Source organism: Sinohyriopsis cumingii, chromosome 3 (genome assembly GCF_028554795.1).
Source record: "Sinohyriopsis cumingii isolate HCF-2022 chromosome 3, ASM2855479v2, whole genome shotgun sequence".
NCBI classification, from domain to species: Eukaryota; Metazoa; Mollusca; class Bivalvia; order Unionida; family Unionidae; genus Sinohyriopsis; species Sinohyriopsis cumingii.
Window position 1 is genome coordinate 37155699 of NC_142963.1, and position 22665 is coordinate 37178363.

The following is a 22665-nucleotide window of genomic DNA, read 5'->3' on the forward strand; positions in this document are numbered from 1 at the left end:
GGTGGCAGAGAGAATATCCATGTTGGTGACAGGCACCTACTCTTTTTTTTTTAAAATACTATAGAATATCTTACCTGCACTGGGGGCTGCCATTTACATCCCCTATTCCCATTCCCATGCACACTAGCATCCTACTCACCAACAATGAACTGTTCCAAACAGAGCTACTTGGCAATGAACCTTGGATATCTGACACCAGAAGACAAAATCGTAACCACTGCTGAAAATGTGCTAACTACAAGGTCACACCTCTTGCTATTTTTAAGTCCCTTATTGATACAAGAAACTCAATCATATATTAAAAATATGCGAAGTCTGGTATTTTAAAATTTTATTTCAGCTAACAAAATTAAACTGTAAGAATGATGCAAAACTTAACTAGACCCATGGCCATAAACAAACATTCAATAAATGATACAATCTATGTAGGAATTGGTGTTGTACTAAAATTTCCTACGACTAATCGGGCTTCATAATGACATACTCTGTTAATCAGTGTTGCTGACTGGCATACCCTGTCAATCAACCTTGCATCATTGTTCTATTCACTGTGGCAATTGCAAAGCTAGTGAAAGAAACGCTGAACTTGTTAACAAGTCTGCATATTTCCCATTCTAGTTTTCACTACAAAGATGTAGCACAGGTGCAGCCAAAGGCCTTGGTAATTTCAAGGCCACATACACATCACTCGTTAGACCTAACTCTGCTCAGTTGTTTTGGTAATTAATATTAATATCAGTTTATCACACATTTTCCAAGCTGATAAAGAGCTGAGCTAGATCTACCACTAAACTTAATAATTTGAGAGAGGAGGGGCTCAACAACTTAAGAATCTTAAAAATGCTGACCCTGTATTCTCTGGTAATACAAAGTACTTGAAAATGAAAGAGCCAGTTTATGAAAATGAAACTTTAATGCAGTTCCAAGAGCACAAAAAGATTCATGATAATTGTTAATGTCAGGTATTTAAATTCAAGGCTTTTGCCACTGAATTTCTTTGTATGTAACCTTACTCTTTCACCAATTGTTATGTGTGGGAAAATGATTCCTTGATAATCAGTAAAGAACTATATCTACCTCCGGGCAGAAATGTGTGTTTTGCTTGCAAATATATTAAGTTGCCCTATATTAAAACTGGATGTCTGATGTATACACTTATGATCAAAAATCTGGTATGGCCATGACTAGATACCAGCCATACTATCTGTGACAGCCTTGAAATTGTTTCAATCATGGTATCTATGTTGTTGTGTATTGTATTTACTGCTACAATTTGGTTCTTCCTCCATCAGTTATACTGGCTGCTATTTATGGCCTATAATGTCCTAACAAATACTACATTAAACCCAAAACAACAACAACAACCATTGATAAGATTGTGTCAACTATGAAATAGATGAAGGGAAGTCAGTAACAACCCAATTCACACACAAGTACTTTTGAGCCATAAACAACATATATGACGTGCCTTGAAATATACCCATCATCATCAAATTAATCTGTAATATATATATATATATATATATATATATATATATATATATATATATATATATATATATATATATATATGATACAGCAAAATATTTCAATGTAGGTCCATCATAGGCTCTTCCCTATCAATTTTGCCTGTAATATGCAAACAAGTGAAAACAAAACATCTCTGCAAAATGTCAGAATGACCACACTTTTTGATCTTTCAGAAACCTGATTTGTCAATGAGTTCTGTGGCAGATTCTGCAATTTTCTGGGTTTGTATACTTATTTGTAACAATCATTTTGCTTGTATTGATAATTCCCTGCATTCTCTAATTAAACAGTAATGTCCAATCCTGAAATGTGGTTCATTGATCGACGCTCAACAAAATTATGAATGATAGAGAACATGTAGATCATGTTAGGTAGTCCATAAATATATGTGAACAAAGTAATGTATGGCCTAGACCTCCAGTTACAGTGTCTGTCTCACTAGCTTTGAAACAGCCATGGTTGGCATTACAATGTTCCATTATCCAATCAACAATTAGTTGGTAATTTAAATACAAAGCTACATCCTGCATTGATAATACCACCAATGGAATGTTCAAGCATTTATGGTCACGAGTCTAACATTAGGAAAAACTGTAAAAGAACAGCTAGATATATTTACATCTTTCATCCTCCATTGATATGCTTTTATCAGATCTAAGACTAATATAAATTCTGAATAAAAGATACAAGCAAGGACAAGCCATGTGCGAGTGCCTGCTGCAAAGCTTTCAAATCAGACCATTTTAAAATCATAAAATGTTATGAATTTTAAGTTCTGGAATTTGGTGACATGAAGTGTAGACACCTCTGCAGCACCCAAGAACATTTGTACATAAAATTAGTAAACATTTAAAGTAAATTACTCTTCTGCAGTTCCCAACAAATGTCTCTGTAAAAGAAAACAAGGGGACTCCCTTTTTGTTGAGTCTGCTTTCTTTTAACTAGACGAAAAACATTTTAACAATGAGCTTAACCTTAATCTTGGGCATGGGCACTACGTAAAGCTTTTGCTAAGGCAGTGCCTAAAAAATAAAAATCTGCTGGCATGTTTCAAATCTAGGTAGAGCTTGTTGAAAGTTACAGAAAAGATATGTCTACCCATGTATCACTGTATGTTTTTTTTTCTTTTAAAAAAAAAGGAATTACAATTTCTCCTTAAAATGAATGCACAGGAATGTAGAAAATAATCTCTGCATGAGAAAAGTATAAAACCCATAGACATATAGAACAATTATAACTTACAACTATATAGTAAATGCATGTATTATAAACTATCTTTATGATGTTTTCTATGCACTGTGTACAAAACTGTTCTGCTTCCTATGTGTGTATACTATAAACTTGTGTTCAGACCAGTGATTCCCAACCTTGCTGCAACCCTAAATTGGCTATGAACATGATCTCCCAACCATCAAGCTTATGATATGATTTCTTCTGATGACTCTTCATGACCCACACCCTTGATTTGGGTCATGACCTTAGGTTGGGAACTTCTCGTGCAGACAAATCATTTCCTAGATACATGCAAGCATATCCAGTGATTTTGTCTCCTGCTTCTCTGTAGGTGTGATATTATGAATCATTGACATAAAGTTTATAACTCTGACATGGAGAAAAAGGAAAGTTTGTAAATTATTATTATAATATAGAATGGGCAAATGCTAGAAAATATTTTGTGCAGGCATAAAATCTGTAATCTACTGTGGATATATTCATTACACTGATATGTCCAATTTCAGTTACACTATTATTAAAAGAAAATCTGAGACGACTCAAAATTATAAATTGTTTTACAAACAGTATTATTTCAAAATTCTGTAGAAAAAAAACGTGTAAATTATATTCGATAAACTGGCCCCATACAAAAGTTATATAATGTCAGTCGGGGTATTAGTCAACGTGTATTATCGGACAAGTCAATAAAAATTAGAAAACCTTTAAACGCAAAGTAGTAACCTATAAATATATTATCATATGTAACATCTGATCTCATCATGTTCATTATTTTGAAATATGACGATACTCTATTTAAAAAAGGTGAAAAAAGTATTTTGTACTAAAATGAGTGACTTTTGCAGCACTTTCGGTATTCAAATAGTTAATTCCAAAACCGTATTATTGCATTCTCAGAGAGAAAAAAAATATGACTGACACAGCTTATGAATCCGACATGGTATAGACCAATTCTTGTTCAGTTTGACTGAATGTTTACTCTGACGCCTGCATTGAACTTCATTTGATTGGTTGAAAAATATATAGGGGTACACCTGAAGGGGGTATTATCAGACGTTTGAAATACATGTAGCAGGTTATGAAGTACAACCAGATGGTTAATATTTCAAATAAATTACGCTTGTAAAGAAGATGAAAACCACTTCAACTGATATTGTAGATGATTTAGTTGGTATTCCCAGCAAAACTGCATTGATAACATTTGTGATTAATTAATTAATTAATTAAGAATCAAATATGTCAATACTCTTCATTAACCCTCACCACTGACAATAAAATATTTTCACCATCTTGTTTGTTATTATTATTATTATTTAAATATTTCATTTTAAAAAGTTTTAGCTTTCTAATGACATGTCATCAAGACTGTTTACATAGTGTAATACACATTACTAAGACATAATGAAATGTTTATAACAATCCTTAGCTTGATAATTCATGGATTAGTAATGTAAAAAAAAAGATTATCTTGAAGCATAAATGAATAATTCTTTTACTGCACTTGGGTTATTTGAAAACAAAATACTACTCACCTTTCAGGTAGTGTTGACATCAGCAATAACTGAATTTTTTGTTTACATAGTTCATTTAAACATTTTTGAAACCCCATTATGCAATTTTTACACACGTAATAATCATGATAAATATAATCACAATTTTAATATTTACATTGTCTTGTTTAATTTATTTTTTTGTGCTTGATTAAATTACATATGTTAGGGTTTAAACATTTTTTTTAAAAATACAAATAAATGTCTGAGAATACCTGGAGGTGTCCGATTTTACCCCGTGTTGAGCTTCTATTTTGCATGACCCGGCATGTTCACTTCATACTTTTATGTTCAAAACAGATCCTGCAAATTAACAGTTGAGGTTGTTTGCTAATGTTAATTCCATCTGGCAGAAAAAATTAAACAGATAAGCCTTTTTACTGCATTCCATTTAATATTCGTCCAATAATACCCCGACTGGCGTTACTGTAAATGTCTGCTTATAGTCAAACTGCAAAATGCACAAACCCAGATCTGTTAGCACATTATGTACCCTCAGATCAGGGTCAATGTTGTTTGTAGTTGGACTTGACTTACAAGCAAGTACATACAGTACGTATCTATCATGAGACTTGAATCCAGTAATTCTGTTAAAAAAAGCTGATGCAAATAATATTCAAATACACTTGTCCCATAAAAAAAAGATATATGCTGTACATACTTGTAAGTCAAACTGTAAACTGCACAGACCCATATCTGCTGGCACATTGTGCAACAGCAAATCAAGATCAATGTTGTTTGCAGTTGGACTTGTGAGTTCATACAGTACCTATGTAAACTGAAGCTTGAATCGAGTGTGTCTGCACTTGTTTATAATTGGTTCTATATTCTAGATGACAAAGTGCAGTCACTGCCAGCAATCAAAAGTACTGTCTAGCAATCAAAAAGATTGTCTGTACTTTCTTATAAGTCAAGTCCATCTGCAAACAACACAGACCCTGATCTACTGTTGCATAATGCACCAGCATATCACAATACATGTTACTTATTCTACTTTTTACTCACTAACAAATCACATTGATCCAGACCTGCTGGCATATTATGTGAAGGAATATCTGGATCTGTGCAGTCTACAGTTAAACTTGACTTACAAGTGAGTATAGATGGTATGTATGTAGTTACAGTATTTAATGCATTAATTCAACAGTAGAACATACACCTGTTGTTTGCACCCAATGATATACATACACTAAAACAAACTTTGGTATTTTCAGTATTTATTTATGGTACCTGGGTCTAAAAGGAAAACAAAAACTGAAATTCTGAAATATTAGGGTGATATGTACATTTTTTATCCAAATCATGCACATGGTACACTGAATAAAATATTTTAAAAAAATGTTCATCAGTTTATAAGCTATATCTTGCATTTCTGACACCAAGAAAACATAAATTTATCACTGTGAATTGGAGGTATGGACATAACAGTTATCAATCCACTGACAACTTAAAATATTATTCAGTATCTTCAAGAAATAAAATCCTTTGCTTAGTTTTTGTGTTCTGTACTCTGGAAATCTGCTAAAATGTAAACATCCAAACTCCATGCTAAACATCCACCAATGACTTTGCTGTCCAGATAACTAGCCCAAAGTCAAGTACTTCTGTAACTGGTGAGCAATTTACTGTTTTTTCTTTTTCTTTTCCTTGCCATCCTTACTTTCAACAGCTAAAAGCGTAGTTTTCTTTGGCTGTAAATAAATAGAGTATGTTATATGTAAGTGCTCGTTTGATATCAAAGTTATGAAACAAGTTGAATGATATTCTGTTATATATCCTCACTTATAAGTCACGTTAAACTGCAAACAACAAAGATCCTGATCTACTGTTGCATAATGCACCTACAGATCAGGGTCTATGTTGTCTGTTCTACTAATTCACAACAGCAGATTTGGATCTATGTAGTTTGCAGTTGAACTTGTCCTGTATGGTAGCTATAAGTATATTGAATAATTCATTGAGTTTCAGAAATGTCATGCCATAAAAGCATGTGTTGTTATATTTTAAATTTACAAAACTACCAAGACTATTGACTACTCTGATGATATTATTTTCCACTATTTTAACTCTCATTTCAAATATTAAAGACACCTTGAAAAACCTTAATTTAAGGACTAGTAGTCACTATTTCACAAAATATGCTTAAGATATGGCACATTTACTTTTGTCCATTGGTGTAAGTCTATTTAAAAGCAACTGAGGGACAAATTCCCATTACTAAATTAAACAAGATATTTTACTGGTCAAAATAATAGACACAGAACTGACATTATTTTGTGGCAAGCAGTCAGTCTTGGTTACCATGACCTCTGACATAATAACATCTATACTGACAGATGTCTTTCTTGTCTCCTATGCAAGTAATCCACAAGGTTGGGTCAAAGTTTGTGGCAAAAGATTTAAATTATCCTGTGAAAATGATTTTCCTTCTTAGAGTCTCTTTTGACCTTTTAATCCCAAAATTAATTGGTGTTATATATCTTGTTTCAAAATGCAAGCCATCAAAAAAGTTTAATGAAAGTTAAGTGGTACAGAAATTATGTAGTTTAGTGGAAGATGTTTTTCATTCTTTCAGTCCATATGACCCTGGCCTGTGATCTTTTCATTCCAAACTTGGTGTATAAAAAAAAAATTCTCATGCAGAAACCATTTTTATTTCTTTAGAGTCACTATGACCTTGAACTTTGACTTCAACATCAAAATCTATCATTCTGATCTCAAATGGAAGCCATTTACAAATTTTTAGTAAAGGGGTATATGGTCTACAAATTCAGGTATTGCCATGTAAAAGGTTTTCTTCTTTCAGTCTCTGTGACCATGAAATTTCACTTTTTCAGGCCAAAATTAACATATTTCTTCTGTGCTTCAAATGCAAGCTGATTACACAGAGTTTGGTTATAGCAGATTGTGAAGACCTCAAATTATTGTACAGAAACAAAATAGGGAACAGATGGATAGATGATACCAGAGGTCTTAAAATCACTCTATTTTCTGCGAATATCTGGCTGATCAATGGTTCTGACCAGCACAAACTCTGAGCAACCAGACTTTGATTATAGGCTATCTCAAATATCATTGTATCAAACAGTCTTTATTTGTTTATCCAATAAACTATCCAATAAACACTAAGTCAGTTTCAAAGGTCATAAACTCTAGGGTCATTTCCTTGTCAGACAATCAAAATAAAAGTGTTACAGACTAAATTTAATTCTAGTTTGCACATTATTTCTTTGTCAGACAAATCAATGAAGTGTTATCCCCTAAGTCTGTTTGGTCATTATATTTTCTCAATTTTTCAAAATACTCAATAGCCACAAAGCACAAGCCAAAAGAGGTGTGAAAGCCTATTTCCTGGACAAGAGTACCTAGAAGGGACTGATACCCTACTGAGCAAAAAGAATTTGCTGAAATCCAAAAGACCATTTATTCCGTTTAACTGTTAAGTGTTCAAACCATCTTCAGCAATAACAAGATTTTCAAACTAACTGCTGTGGAACTCATATAATGGTTATCAGCTTAACACTATTTTCATTTAGGCCAAAAGAAGACCATTAGAAGTCTTCAGGTGAAATCCCCATGTCACAATGATCATCTATTCAGGGATATAGCTGGATGTCATGGCAGCCATATTAGATGTATGACTGATACTATTTTCATTTAGGACTTGGTGAAAAACCAATTATAATGATCATCCAGTCAGATTGAGTAGTGAGAACAAGACTTTTAGGAGTCATGACAGCCATATTGGATGTAATACAGGCACCATTTTCATTTAGGACCAACCAGACATCATAAGAAGTCTTTCTGTGAAAATCCCATGCTGATATGACCATCCATTGAGGATAAGTAGTGATAACAAGATTTAAAAGATGGCTGCTGTGGTGGCCACATCGGATGTTCATGCAGAACAATTTTAATTTAGAACCAACTAGACCATGTGATGAATGTGTGTGAAAAGTTTCAATGCAATCCTCCAAGTAGTTCAGAAGGAACAACAACGACAAACTTGTGTTAACAGATGGATGGACGATGGACACTGGACTAAAGACAGACGATTCACAACATACCATCTGATAAGCTCTTTTGGTCTATGACCAGTAGAGCTAAAGAACTATTTACTGAATGATTGACCCAGGTATGTACTATAGGCATTACACGAGTCCCTTACACCACATGTTATTAAACTATATTGTGACATGATATGTCAGTACATCATAACTTCTGAATAAAATATGAGAAGCTTGGCCCGAATTAAGATCCTAACAACAACTTTCTTCCTTGATTTATTTCAGGACCTGTTCAAATAAACCTTCATCATCTACCTGAGCACATCAATTATGAGTTACATATTCTCAAGGTATAAAGTATGCTTGTTGTTAATAATTAATTTTGCAAAAACAGATGAGGTGAATTGGTTTAAATCCTATATTATAGTTTTTTTTAACAACAAGAACTATTTGTAGAAATAATCAGCTTTACAGGAAACTAGTGAATCATGGAAGGATAATACTAAATCTAAAGCAGCAGCAAATCTGGATCCGAAAATGACACAGTTTCTGGTACATTTTACAATCAGGTATGTGAAAGTTTTCTTTCTTGTCAAACATTATATCTCCTTTGAATGTTTTATATTAAATTTCACATTTCACAAATATATGCCACCATGGTAATGTACTGTTATAAAATAAGTTAAATCAGAGCCATCAGAATTTTGAGATCTCTGAATGGTATGCTCTGCCATACGGTACATATAAAAAGGTCTACATACTGGCAGAATGTGGAATGTGCAGGTGAGATCTTCAGATACAATAAGAATAGCGGCTGCATTGTCAAACTCTCCACAGTAGTTTGGGGCACTGAAAACTGTTACCAGCTGAAATAAAGTAACAGAAATAATCATAAGATTAGAGGCATAAAATAATAATGCAGGAGCAGAGAAAGAAAATGAGGAGGATCTTTCGCTAACAAAACTTCTCTGAGACCATATCTTTTGATTTGACAGGCACACTATCAAAAAGGAAAATAAGAAGGTCAATGTCACGTTGCATAAGAAACAATTCCTGCCTCATGTTTATAACTGTCTTCTGATAGAATTCATAATTCAAAGTACTATGGGTAATGTCAATATGTGTTTTATAATATTATGACTTTACACTGATTACGAAACAAAGAAACTACCTGTCTGTGAATTAGCCATTGTGTTATGGTCAAATTTGTGGTTGCTTCCTTTGAAGAACCTTGCCACGAGGCAAAAAACTCTGTTTGTTTGCAATTAGCAGTGATATCACCAGTCGGCTAAGGCTTAGAGGCCGGAAACCCGACAGTGTAACACCTCAGTGATACTACCCCAGACTGTTTTCAAAGAGACCACCTGTATCCACTCATAACTAAGATAGTCGAATTTTAAGCAGGTTTCTCATGCAGCCAGATATTATTCTGTTACTTTCCTTGTGAAAGAATCAGTGCACTGGACATTGGTGAGAGCAGACATAGGGAAGTTGGAGATATCTGACTGCGCTGCGAGTGCTAAAGTTGCACGCTCATTAAAAGTGAGGAAAGGGAGTTCTAGAACTTCAGCAAGATTGGAACAAAGGCTTCTGAGGAAGCTTTCAGGGTGGGATCAGATGCCACCCAAAGATCAGAGAGGAGAAAATGTGGAGAGCACGTAAAGATAGGTAGTTGTGCGAGGAAGGAGGACCAGAAATGGAAATAAGGGTACTGGAAGTACCGGCAAGGAGGGCTGAGAGAACGGAAATGAGAGTACTGGAAGTACCGACAAGGAGGGCCGAGAGAACAGAAATGAGGGTACTGGTAGTACCGGCAAGGATGACTGACTGAACAGAAATGAGGTTACCAGAAGTAACAACAATGAGAGCCAGGAAATGGAACAAGGGTACCGGAAGTATCGAAGGGAATACAAGGTGGAAGTTACAGATGAATAACAAAGAAGCGTCACAGGAAGGAAACACTCTAAGCTTTAACTTCACAGGATGAAATAATTGGCAATTTGGATAGTTCATGTATTGATTGGAAGCAAATCACTGAAGAATTGTACTGTAATTATGGAACAACATGATATAGTTTATTAAACTGTTATACATTTCACCTTATTAATTTTATATTTTAACACCTAGACCATCAGCCTTGCTGACAGGGGGCTCAGAGCTATTTAACCTTTAAACTGTCTGTCCTTCTCTAGGGTTAGTAATAATTCCATATGAGCACATGACAACCAGAAATAAATAAATTACAGCAAAGGCAGCAGTCTATTATGCAATCAAAGTTACAACATGCTGACTTTTGATCAAAATCCTTGTGCTCAGTGTTGGCCCTACATAGTCCATTTTAAGTAAGTATAACCAATGTCCATCTTTTAAAAAGACTCACATAATTTCTGTTTTTAATGCTAACGATGCTAAAGATTAAACTGAGAAGGATAGGAGTTTCATCTTAGTATTCTCATTTCATCTCTTGAAAATCTGCAAGCATGTGAGTGAAAGTTTCTGTTTAGTTTTAGGTACTAGGAGCCCGTCATGGTTACATTATCAAACAGTCTGATTTTGGTGGGTTTTTTTATATCACAGCAACATAAGGAAGCTTGTAGTGCCAAGGCCAACAGAGTAAAGTGCCTTGCCATAGGCCACACCAAGTTAGCTGAGCCCAGGATATCTGACAATAAGATTCAAGCTCACACCCTTTCAGTTTTGAGTTCAGCATGAAAACCACTATACCACCACAGCTCCTGTCTCCATTAGTCACCTCACAGGGCATTTGGAATATTGCATTAGATCTATACCCCAGCCAAAGCCAACATCGAATCAAACAGACAATATTAACTGTAAGTCATGGGTACAAATGTCTGTCCCAGCAAGTGTTATGATTATGTCAGGCATTGCTTTTTCACAGCAAATTGCTGCTTACTGTAATAAGTAAATGAATTAAACTTTTCATAAACGTGTATAGATTTCATGTTGACTTTCAAGCAGATATAATCAGTGACTCAGTATAAACCTGTATCAACTTTCATAGCCTGTGAATATGACATTACAACCTCAAAAACTCAAACTCTAAACTGTATTCATGCAAAAATGACAATTAAGTCTTTTTTTTCTCTCAAAAGAATGAACATACAGCAAACACTGCACAGGATTGTAAAAATGAAAGAAAGTGAAAGAGAGTAATCTCTACCTGAACAATTATGTTACATGATAACTTTGACCTTGAATGCCAATGATTTCACCTACTTAATTAGTTGTTTATTTTATTTTATCTTTTTATTTATTAGAATCAAGTTTCAACTGTTACTTTTTTTCTCAGACCACATTACATCTAGCATGGACAGAATGTAACACCTTTGTGTCAGTCTCAGCATGTATTATGATTGAGGATACATTTGTTGTGGTTTCATTTCTTAAAAGTTCATTTCCAAGCTATATACTAAAATGTGGAATAATCAGCATCTCAGTGAAGACTTCAGTAATACTTTGAAACTGTGGCTGCCTTAGGATAGGGAACATAGTCAAGGGTATAGTACATGTAAATCAGCTATGGTAAGACTTATAGAATCTCTTTTGGGGGTTTGCACTGAAACAGGAAATCCCAGTTGGAGATTAAATTACTGTATTCCACAATGGCCTGCTTAGCAGAGAGACAGATAATGTAACCTTTCATCAGCTGGGACTTCCTTGTTTCAGTGCAAAAACCAATATAGATAATTTTTCTCACTCAACTGCTTCTTTTCAAATTAAAATAACCCTTAATTTTTGCAATATAACTTAGCACAATGAACACATAGAGTATGCATCAGGTACTACTATTTTCTCACCCTTTTTAGTATAAAATTTCAAGGCATCCTCTCAGAAGTTTATAAGGAAAAGCACTAACAAACTTTTGTGAGAAAGCTTGCCAGTAGCTTCTCGTGGGTCGGTGGTTCTTTCTGGGGTTTTCCGGGTTCTTCCTCCACCATTAATACTGGCTGCCATGTATAGCCTATTGTGTGCTGAAAAATGGCGTTAAACCCCACAACAACAACAACAACTAACAAACTTGTGTTAACAGATAGTGCATACATGCCAACCCCTCTGGAATCTTTCCAGCAATGTAGTTTTCAGTAATGAAAAAACAAATGTTTTCCATTCTGCTATTAGTACCATCTATTAGTACCATATATACTCACTTATAAGATGAGTAAAACTGCAAACTACACATACCCAGATCTTCCGGTGCATGATGTGCCTGCAAATCTGGGTCTCTGAAGATAAGTAAAACTGCAAACTGTGCATACCCAGATCTTCCATCATATTATGCACCTGCAGATCTGGGTCTGTGCAGTTTATTAAAAGCAGTCAGTAGAATAAACAACATAGACCTGATCTTCTGATGCATTACAATATAGCACACCAGGATTGTTTTTGTTTGCAGTCTGACACAACTTATGAGCCAGTATATATGGTAGGAAAAAAAAACACTGCAGTAAATTATATAAAAAAAAGATCTCTTACATAGTGCTACACTGTCAAGCATTTGTTGATGATAATACTTGTTTTTCAATGTACAAAACACCTGCATGTGAAACTTCAACCTGATCAAGTATAGTGTATTATGGACAATCACAAAGTCCATGAGCAATGTCTCTGCACAAGTCAATATTATCTTATACTGGTCTAATGCATGTATTTTGACCCAGTTGTATGTTTTTTACAATCATTCAAACCTCTGTACCTGACACTTGCTATTTTTCTACACACTGTGCTGAAAATAACACAGTCTTCATTTCTATTGCATTACAGAATTTGCAATGGTTGCCATGTATTGGTTGCCATGTTTTATTATGGACAATGGACACTGACACTGGACTGAGAATAGATGATAGACAAAAGTCCGCAGCATATGATCTTTTGGTATTTGTTCAGTAGAGCAAAAATTGCAAGATCAGTGATTTGTTGATATGCACTGAGAGGTATGTTCCTGGTGGGAGACTCTTCAGTGCAACACAAGGGGTGGGGTCAGATATTTGTTTTACATAAGACAGTGAGGCCTTGGTTGGCTGAGTTGTTGAAAGCATTCACCGATACAGATCACTGTCATCTCAACCCCGTCTGCATGGGTTTGAGACTCTGGCTCGGTCAATGAAGGTACATGAGAAAGCTTGCCAGTAGTTTCCTGTGGGCTGGTGGTTCTTTCCTGGTTTTCTCGGGTTCTTCCTCCACCAGTTATACTGGCTGCCATGTATAGTTTATCTTGTGCTGAAAAATGGCCTTAAACCCGAAAACAACAACATAAGATAGAGAAATAAGATGAAAAACCCAACCGTATTTTTTATTTTCTAATTTACCAGTAGGAACATTGCCATTACTTGCCATTAAGTCTACTATGCATAAAATTAAAAAAGATACTTGTCCAATCACAAAACAATTGGACGTCTCAACACTATAATAAAAAATACAAATAAATATATCAAAAAGTAAATAATGAATAAATGAAATAAAATAATGTAATTTTGGAGCTCCTCCACCACAGATATGCAATTTAGAAGCAGCTATAGTCACAAAAAAAGTTCAACATGACCATGGCAATGAGTGGAGAAAACATACTTGAGAGGGTTACCTGAACAAACCAGATTGGTGAAAACAAAAGTTCAAGAAACCTGCCAGTAATATGTACTTGATTCCTGTCTTGTGCTACCAATATTTTACCATATGTGTAGCTTGTTACTGCATTGTTTCTTTAATCATAAACATTCTAAACAGTCATTTCCAGCAATCCTTAAATAATTCTTTGAAGCAATTTCGTCTTTTACATAGCTCACTCTCTTACTTCCAATCCAATATCTATGGTAATCATAAAAATTCCAAAAATGTTTAAATGGCTTCTCTTTTACTTCTTCATAAATCCAATTTAATGTAGAGTTCTGGAGTTTGTGTGTGATGTATGTGTGTGATTTGGATTTTTAACGTAGTTTTAACAATTTTTCAGTCATATTGCTATGATGTCTGCAGTGTGACAGTTTATAGTGATGTCTTGCACTGGGGCATCATGCCACAGACATGAAGCAAGATGTCCCACCCAGTCACATTATCCTGACACCAAGCCAACCAGTCCTAACTCTAACCTCTTAATGCTGAGCACCAAGCGAGGCAGCTGTTAGTACCATTTTTGTAAGTCTTTGGTATGACTCAGCCGGGGATCGAACCCACGACCTTCTGCTTCCGAGGCGGACGCTCTAACCACTAGACCACCAGAGCAGTCTCTTGAGTTTGTAATGCCTGATTTGCTGGCAAAGTGAAACATGGTATATACTTGGTCTTCATGAATATTTCATCCACAGGTGATTTTCTTCTTAAGTGAGAATAGTCTGTGTTTCCTCTGACCATTAACACCAAACATTTGGACAGTTAAGTTATGGTGTGATGTCAGAGTACATCCTTTATTGAAAATGTGGAATTCACTGAAACAATGTGGCAGTGGCATTGGGTAGTTACTTACACAATTAAGTGATCTTGCATACTATACTTCCTAAATCAACAACCATATCTTTGCATACATAACCAACATATAAAATTGGCAACTTAAAGTTGACATATTAACTAATTATCCAGTATTTATGAACAGGATACTCTTTTATGCATTAGTGCTTAGTCATGTAACTCCTAATCTAGAAGAATCTGCCTTTTCCTACAAAACGTTGGTTGTATTAAGTGATCGTTTGACCTCTAAAGACAAGAAAAGTGTAGGCCATCAGATCTGATAATATGACAATAGACTGTCACTTAAGTTTGCTAGCACTCATTTAAAGAGCAATTACCCTATGCTGCCACCATGTGGTTTCAGAAAATTCAATGTTTTTCATAGGGAATGTGCTCTGAGCTCACACTCCAATATTGCTCTCCAAGTTTTTATAAAGGGATGGAAAAGGTCAAAAGACATTCAGACCTAGGTGAGTGTAGCTTCTGAACATGTATATGGTGCAATAGCTGTTATTTTTCGTTTCTTAAACAAAGCTAAACTCAACAAATTTATAATTTTAGTAATGATACTGTATGATCATATATGGTCCCCAACCATATCAAAATAAAAATAACAAAATATGTAGTATTGTTATGTATATATTTTGTGTAACCTTTGGTACAAGACTGTATATATACATATATACTGTGTGTGCTTTTTGTTCATGACTGTAAATTATAGTGATCATCTATAAACAAGATATTATGTAGCCAATTTTTTATCCATGGGTATAGATTCTATAGTAAAGATCTTGAGTATAAAATGGTGATTACAAATTAAATTCAACCTATATATTGAACCTGTTTAAGTTTAGAGTTATATCCCATTGCATAGGTCATTCAGGTGGGTTCTTAGAAGAACTAAATTATTTCCCATTGGATTGGTCAGTCAGATGGGTTTTTTTTACAATGTGAGCTATTGCAAAAAGCCACATGGTGAGTACAAGAAAATAGTGTTTTAGGTCCATATATATGCATAAAAGAACAGCAATTAATTCATTTTTATTTTGAATTTCTATTTTGGATTCTTATTTCATATCTTAGGTGCTAATATCAGTCTGCAGATGTACTTCATGTTGTGCTAAGTTATAATGTGAGGGGAGACATTTGTTTGGATTATCCACTAGAATTACAAAGTGCTCATTGCACTAAAATTTTATGTTGAGACCACTGTCAATTCATTCAAAAGGGTACTGGACAATGTCACTATGATATATCAGGACTGTTGACAGATCAATACATTCAAGGATCTGGAATTAATTCAGAATATTCAATTCTTTAGAACTTGTGATAAAAACTTTTGGAATTATTTTGGATTAAATTTATAATACTTTATGTTCCTCTTAAATTTTTATTATTATTACTTTCATAATTAAATTATTTATTAAGTTTTACAAACCTTATTCGTTTTGCTTATTTTTGTTCCTTAGTTTATAACCAAAGAGTCAGAACAGTATACAGTAACCCAGTTATTGATAGCATTATACTGTAAACTAAATCTGACCTCAGCCCATCTAGTCTTTTGTCAGTGATCAATGGAAAATGAAATACTGTATAATAGTCAGACTGGATCATAATTTACCCTAACTCTGTTGGACATCTACTCCAAATATTGCAAATAGCACTGTACCCCTACACCATATATTGAAATTTTGTAATTAATCTTTGTACTCTTAAGTTAATGATCAAAAGTGTGGGAAAAAGTATCTATCGACTGACACCATATCACTCCGACTCAAGGATCTTATGCAGCTTAAGAAATACTGTGACGTACAGACCATATTCAATCCATACCTTTCAATGCATGAAAGTTTCACAAATATCTTAAGCATCCACTTTGGCAATACATATATTTCAATGATACACCAAAGCAGTCTTAGAGAAGGTTAAAATCTTTGGAACAGCTTAAAAACCAAAATTCTGTCATTATTACAAAAAAAAACTAAGATGAAGAGGGCTGTGGGTAAAAAATGTTTTCAGTAGTAATGCAAAGCTAAGGAACCTAGAGTGTCACAACAACCATTATAGCTGAAAAGTTAGAATAACACAAATTTACCTTTCTTTTCTGGAAAAACTGGTAACCATCTTCAACCACCTTAAAAAAACAACAATAAATACATGAAAGCAAACCTGCCAGGGTACATGTCATTTGAAAAACATGATTTCTGACTGCTAAACCCACCAACCCACCCACCCACATGCACTCACACCCACATGGTCATGTTTGGAAACACATTTTCAGTTATCTTAGTAAATGAAAAGAGAGGGAGAGACCTTTTTGATACAATATATGCTCTTAACCAGTATAAACAATACACAACAGCCAGTTGTGCTTAATGGTCATGGAAAACTCATCAATGAGCATTTTATACAAATCATTGTCACAGATGTGATAGCAATGTAAGACTGAGATAAACAAACACCCTTTCAACGAATATTTAACTGATTGACAATTACTTGGATAATGTATACAAAGTAGAACCCAATTCATCTGAAGTTAGGTAGATGGAAGAGATGCATGTCAAAGAAAGAAAATTGTATTAATCACTACCTTAAATGATGTTTAACTCATTAACCCCTGGCGCCGTGTTTACGTGGCAGGAGGTAGTAGCCTACTGCCTAGCTCTGTAGCGTCAAGGTCATGTAAGAAACATTAAAATGGGTGGTATTATGGAAAGGTAGACAGATGTAGCTCTACAATGATACCAGATAATCTGGAAATTCTAGTTGCACTACAAAAACAGAGGGAAAAACCTAATGTTTTGGACCTGATTTTTTTCCACCCAAAATTTGCTTGTGGTTGGAATCCGATTTGTGTCTGAATTTTAGACTTTTTGGCCTCAGATCTAAGGCAGACCGGTCTGAACTGCACAGACAGATGAAACTTTGTAAAAACTTTGTAAAAAGTAGGATAACACTGGCATTTGGGATAAAGAGTGGTCTCAATATGAAAATGATGGGTCCATTAAGCAAAAAAAACCCTCAAACTTTTACCCTTCTGCTCATGCACGAGTGAAATAGCCAATGAAAAACGATGTTTCAAATACAACTAAGACTTAGGTTAATGAAAAATCACTTGGAAGTCGATGTATTAGGATGTATTCAGAAATAGCCCCCAGAATGTTTCCTACTCGCATTTCAGGCGAAAACGACAAAAACCTCCAGGGGTTGATGAGTTAAGATAGCTATTTAAAGATTAATGGTTAGTTTGTGACCAGCAGCAATGTTTCTTTCAAGTTTGTTTTTGCTCCTTATATAATTCTGGTAGTTCAAATAATGTGGAAGTGTAATTCATTACTAAAGGCAAAATGTCAAAAACAAACAGCTGTGATTCAGAGAAAAATGAGACATTGGCAAATCAAGCAAAACCCAAAAGAATTAAATGCTAGAACTTCTGGCTGATGGAGTCTTTGTAGCAATGGAGAGCATTTTATTCTTTGCACATACTGCAAACACTATATACATATTAGAAACCAACCCTACTCCACTGTCAACAGCATTTTCAACTGACATGCAAAGACTTCATCTAGTTAAGACTCTACTCCACTGTCGACAGCATTTTCAACTGACATGCAAAGACTTCATCTAGTTAAGACTCTACTCCACTGTCGACAGCATTTTCAACTGACATGCAAAGAATTCATCTAGTTAAGACTCTACTCCACTGTCCACAGCATTTTCAAGATAGAAACTTTGTGAAAAAATTTCTATTATTTGTGTGTTTGTGATTGTGTGCATGTGTCCACATCTGTCTATGCATATGTTGATGAAATATGACAATGCTAAGTCTACCAACAATGTTCTACATGAAAGTGTATAAAATGCTACATTTTATTGTTTTATTTCAATCCGAATTTCCAGTCGTTTTCTAGAGGCTTGTATCAGGAGATAACTTATTCTTAATTACACAAAGTCACTTTTTGGTTCACATACAATGACCCCTTTGGGATCTCAAAACACACTTTTTGAGTCTCAAAAAAGCCTCTAATGCCTTCTGGGAGGCTGTCAGGTATGTGAAAGTCATCATACTTGTTTTGATCTCGCAAACTTATGATGTGGCCAAATATTTCATCCACTGAAATAAATAAATAACAACACGATGTTTCAACTACAACATTATGAGTGGCATTGGTGGTTGCACATAACTAGGAGAAATGCAAGATTGTCAAACAAGTTAATTTTATTTACCATATAAGCCTGTTATTTCTAAACACAGTAAGTTTGTAAGTGAATAATGCTTCCATCCTAAATCAAAGACAGGAATCCATCTTGTTTCTAGGAATTCCAAATTTACAGACACACTTGACCATTCCAATGAAGAAATGTGCATCACAAGCCCAAAAAATAAAGACACACTTGAAGCGCTTTCATAAAGAGACAATAAACTAACAGAGAGAAACAGAAATGGTTTTTATTTTAATGAGATAATTATTTAAAAAAGATAAGCAGCACCAACAAGTAAAATCTAAGATTACCTCTTATAGGAAAGATTATCTCTTGCCATTATCTTGTAAGTATTAAATCACTTCACAAAAGCAGGCCTAAACTTGCTTATAAAAAAAAACAAAGAATTTCAAAAAAAATTTGTTAGGTCTAAATTATGATGGTTTCATCTACTAATTGTATCAGACCCAGATGTTTACACTCTTCTTTTATTAATGAAAATATTTATTTAGGAAGCACTAATACCAAAGAAACATTTCGGGTGTATTACGATACTAACTGTGCAACAGCTATTATTATTTATTTCATAACCTATAAAATGTGAGGCATACAATATGTTAAAAAAAACTATCAGCATGTATCGAAAAGCATGAACACAGATTTGACGTAACTTTACAACCTATCAGCATGTATTGAAATGCATGAACATAGATTTGACGTAAATTTACAACCTATCAGCATGTATCGAAATGCATGAACAGATTTGACGTAACTTTACAACCTATCAGCATGTATCAAAATGCACGAACAGATTAACGTAACTTTACAACCTATCAGCATGTATTGAAATGCATGAACATAGATTTGACGTAACTCTACAACCCATTAGCATGTATCTAAATGCATGAACATAGATTTCACTTAAATTTACAACCTATCAGCATGTATCAAAATGCATGAACATAGATTTCACGTAACTTTACAGATCCATCTTTTTCAGTCATGTCACCACAAATTGTAATGACAGCTTGCATAAGTTACAAGATTTTTCATCTAAGCCAACTGATATTGTAAATCTGAAAATTGAAAATCTATTAAAAGAAACACTGAAGTCACCCTCTAGACATGATCTATACAAAATGTCTTAACTCTAAGATTATATATTAAATTCATCAATAAGTTCATAATATTTGGTAATTTTTTATTTCCATAGTGCTTTAATATAATGAAAATTGCCAAACCCAATATACAGGAACTGAACTTTTATAATTGTATTAATATCTGCACAAAACTGACTAATATAAATACAAAATTATTGTACAACATTAAAATACATATTATTACTTTCTATAGGTTATTTTGGTTAAATATTAATTTGTTATGATATTAAACAATTTTTTAAATGCTATCTTTTATTTTAATTTTATGAATTAATACAATACTGAAAACTTTGTACAATCATTGTACAAGGGACATAATTCAACAACAATTTTAAAATGGAACATATTTTGAAGAAAATATATACTGGCTTCACCATTTGGATATTGGCAGACATATCTAAACTTCTAATCTAAGGTCTCACTGGATAGTTTCATAGTTTGACACCTCCCTAATTTTTAAGGTAGAAGGCATGAACCTAATTATCACAAGCCTAGCATTTATAAATTCACACAGAAGCTAAATCTGTAATGTGATTGAGATTTACTTTGAGTTAGGCTTGGAAATGGGTTGGCTTGTTGGTGACTGCCTGTCACAGTTAGACGAGCATTGGAGATCAAATGCATAACTTGGGCTGCAAATGTGCAGCCAACTTCGCTTACGTATTTACATGTGACTGCTACGGAGGTAAATATTGAAAAACCTTGATGGTTGAGGGGTGATGAAAAATATGCTAATTTGTTATAGTTATAGTGAACTTTATTGATGTATAAGGCACATACTGATTCTTTTAGCTGCCTTGTCACAGGAAAATATCCAAAACAGATCTTTGCTGTCAAAAGTGAATGTAAAATTATGGGGTTGGTGGCAGTGTTGGTTCAGTATAAAATGCACCAGTTGCATTAGGAATTAACCTGTTTGCCACAGTCAAAATCTCACGTGTATGCTTTCTACAAAAATCATTAGTTTTTTTTTTGTATCTTCAGTGTAAAATTATTCTCATTTTTCTGCAATAGGTCAATGTCGGATGAAAATTCACCAGATAAGCTGTCCAGCAAGACCTAAGATCATTTATAATCTTCATTAATTTATTAAAGCATAATATTTAATAAATTATACATATTTAAAGGGAACTAAAAATGTTTATCACCATTTCTTCATCTATGTTAATTTAATGAGAACAAGTCTGGGTATTCACTTTAGGTAAAACAAAGTTTCACTCTTACTTTGCTGAGATTTTGAACAGTAACCATTTATTTTTTTCACACTCATTTAAGTATGAACCGAAAGTGCAAAATGTGTGATCAGTGAAGCAGATCATACTTCAGTTTACACAGAATTTCTCAGTTCATACTTCATATAGACCATTATAACCAGGTCTAACCATGCATGAATACATGCAAAATAGCAATCAATATCCACAATTTGCATCCAGCCAATCGGAATTTGGCAAGCAAAGCAAATGTCTTAAAGTGACCTTCAGTCATTAAAACATTACACGACCAACCTCCACTGATCTATATTGTGCAAAGTACCAAAACTAAAATCCATGGTGAACATATATGCATGTCATTAAACTGCAACAAGCAGATGTCCAAATTTGGGAGTAGTGCCAACTTGACCTAGCTAGTGGGTGTCCGGGTGGGTGAATGGTATAAAAAAAGTGCCTGCCTTTACCATTCACTGCTATCTCACCTCTGTCCATGTGGAATCGAGTCTCAGACTTGGACTATATGGGTATGTGAGAAAATTTGCCAGTACTTTCCTGTCTTTCGGTGATCCTTCCAAAGGTTTTCCCAGAGTTCTTCCTCCACTAGTTAAACTGGCCACCAGGTATAGCCTGTCATGTGCTTAAAAAATGGTATTAAACTCAAAACAACAACTCCAAGAACAACCAAGCCAGCACACAACATCTGCTATCTAAAAAAGTGGTAAGGTTCGCAGTATCATCAATTGTTGACTGGGAATGACATATAAGTCTCCTTAACAGGATACATTATCAGAGAGAAAGAGGGAAACTAAGCATCACCATTGTTTATGGATCTCCTGAGCATGCAATGTGATAAAAACACTTAAACAATTCAATCTGTTTGGGTTGATTCAAGTTTAAAGTAACTATCTTTTTTATGCTAAAGCACGGGTGGGTGCTGCTTGTGATCACATTCAATGGAGAATCTTTTTTTAAGCAAAACAACAACAAAAACCAAAACAAAACAGCTGTTATCTATGTTGCTTAAAAAATGTAAATCACAAGTATCTTTAACAAATGCCAAAAATGAACATTCAATATAGACCATATATCTCTTAGTGACTGTATCCATGGAAATATGCATGTGCATGTAACTTCATGTATGAGAGAGAGAGAGAGAGAGAGAGAGAGAGAGATTGCAAGGCTGCACACATGAAAATAGCATGACTTACTTTTTTTTAAACATCTTGTCTAGAACTCACCATTTCAATCCACCCACTTTACATTTAACTTCTCTGTAGTATCAGGGTCTGTCCATATTAAATTCCTTCAATAC

At 34.3% G+C, this 22665-nt stretch overlaps 1 protein-coding gene across 8 annotated transcripts in view; it reads right to left on the minus strand.

Annotated features, from left to right (window-relative positions):
* Window positions 1–316: 316 nt before the first annotated feature.
* Window positions 317–22665, minus strand: part of LOC149802702 (uncharacterized) — a 90657-nt gene continuing 68308 nt past the window's right edge. For all 8 annotated transcript variants that reach the window (XM_089952095.1, XM_089952089.1, XM_089952094.1 and 5 more), the window contains 3 exons: window positions 16875–16913; window positions 9082–9186; window positions 317–6004 (listed from right to left, as the gene is read on the minus strand). In XM_089952095.1, the coding sequence (XP_089808221.1) occupies window positions 5936–6004; window positions 9082–9186; window positions 16875–16913 (213 nt within the window). In that variant the 3' untranslated portion in view covers window positions 317–5935. The remainder of the gene's footprint in view (window positions 6005–9081; window positions 9187–16874; window positions 16914–22665) is intronic.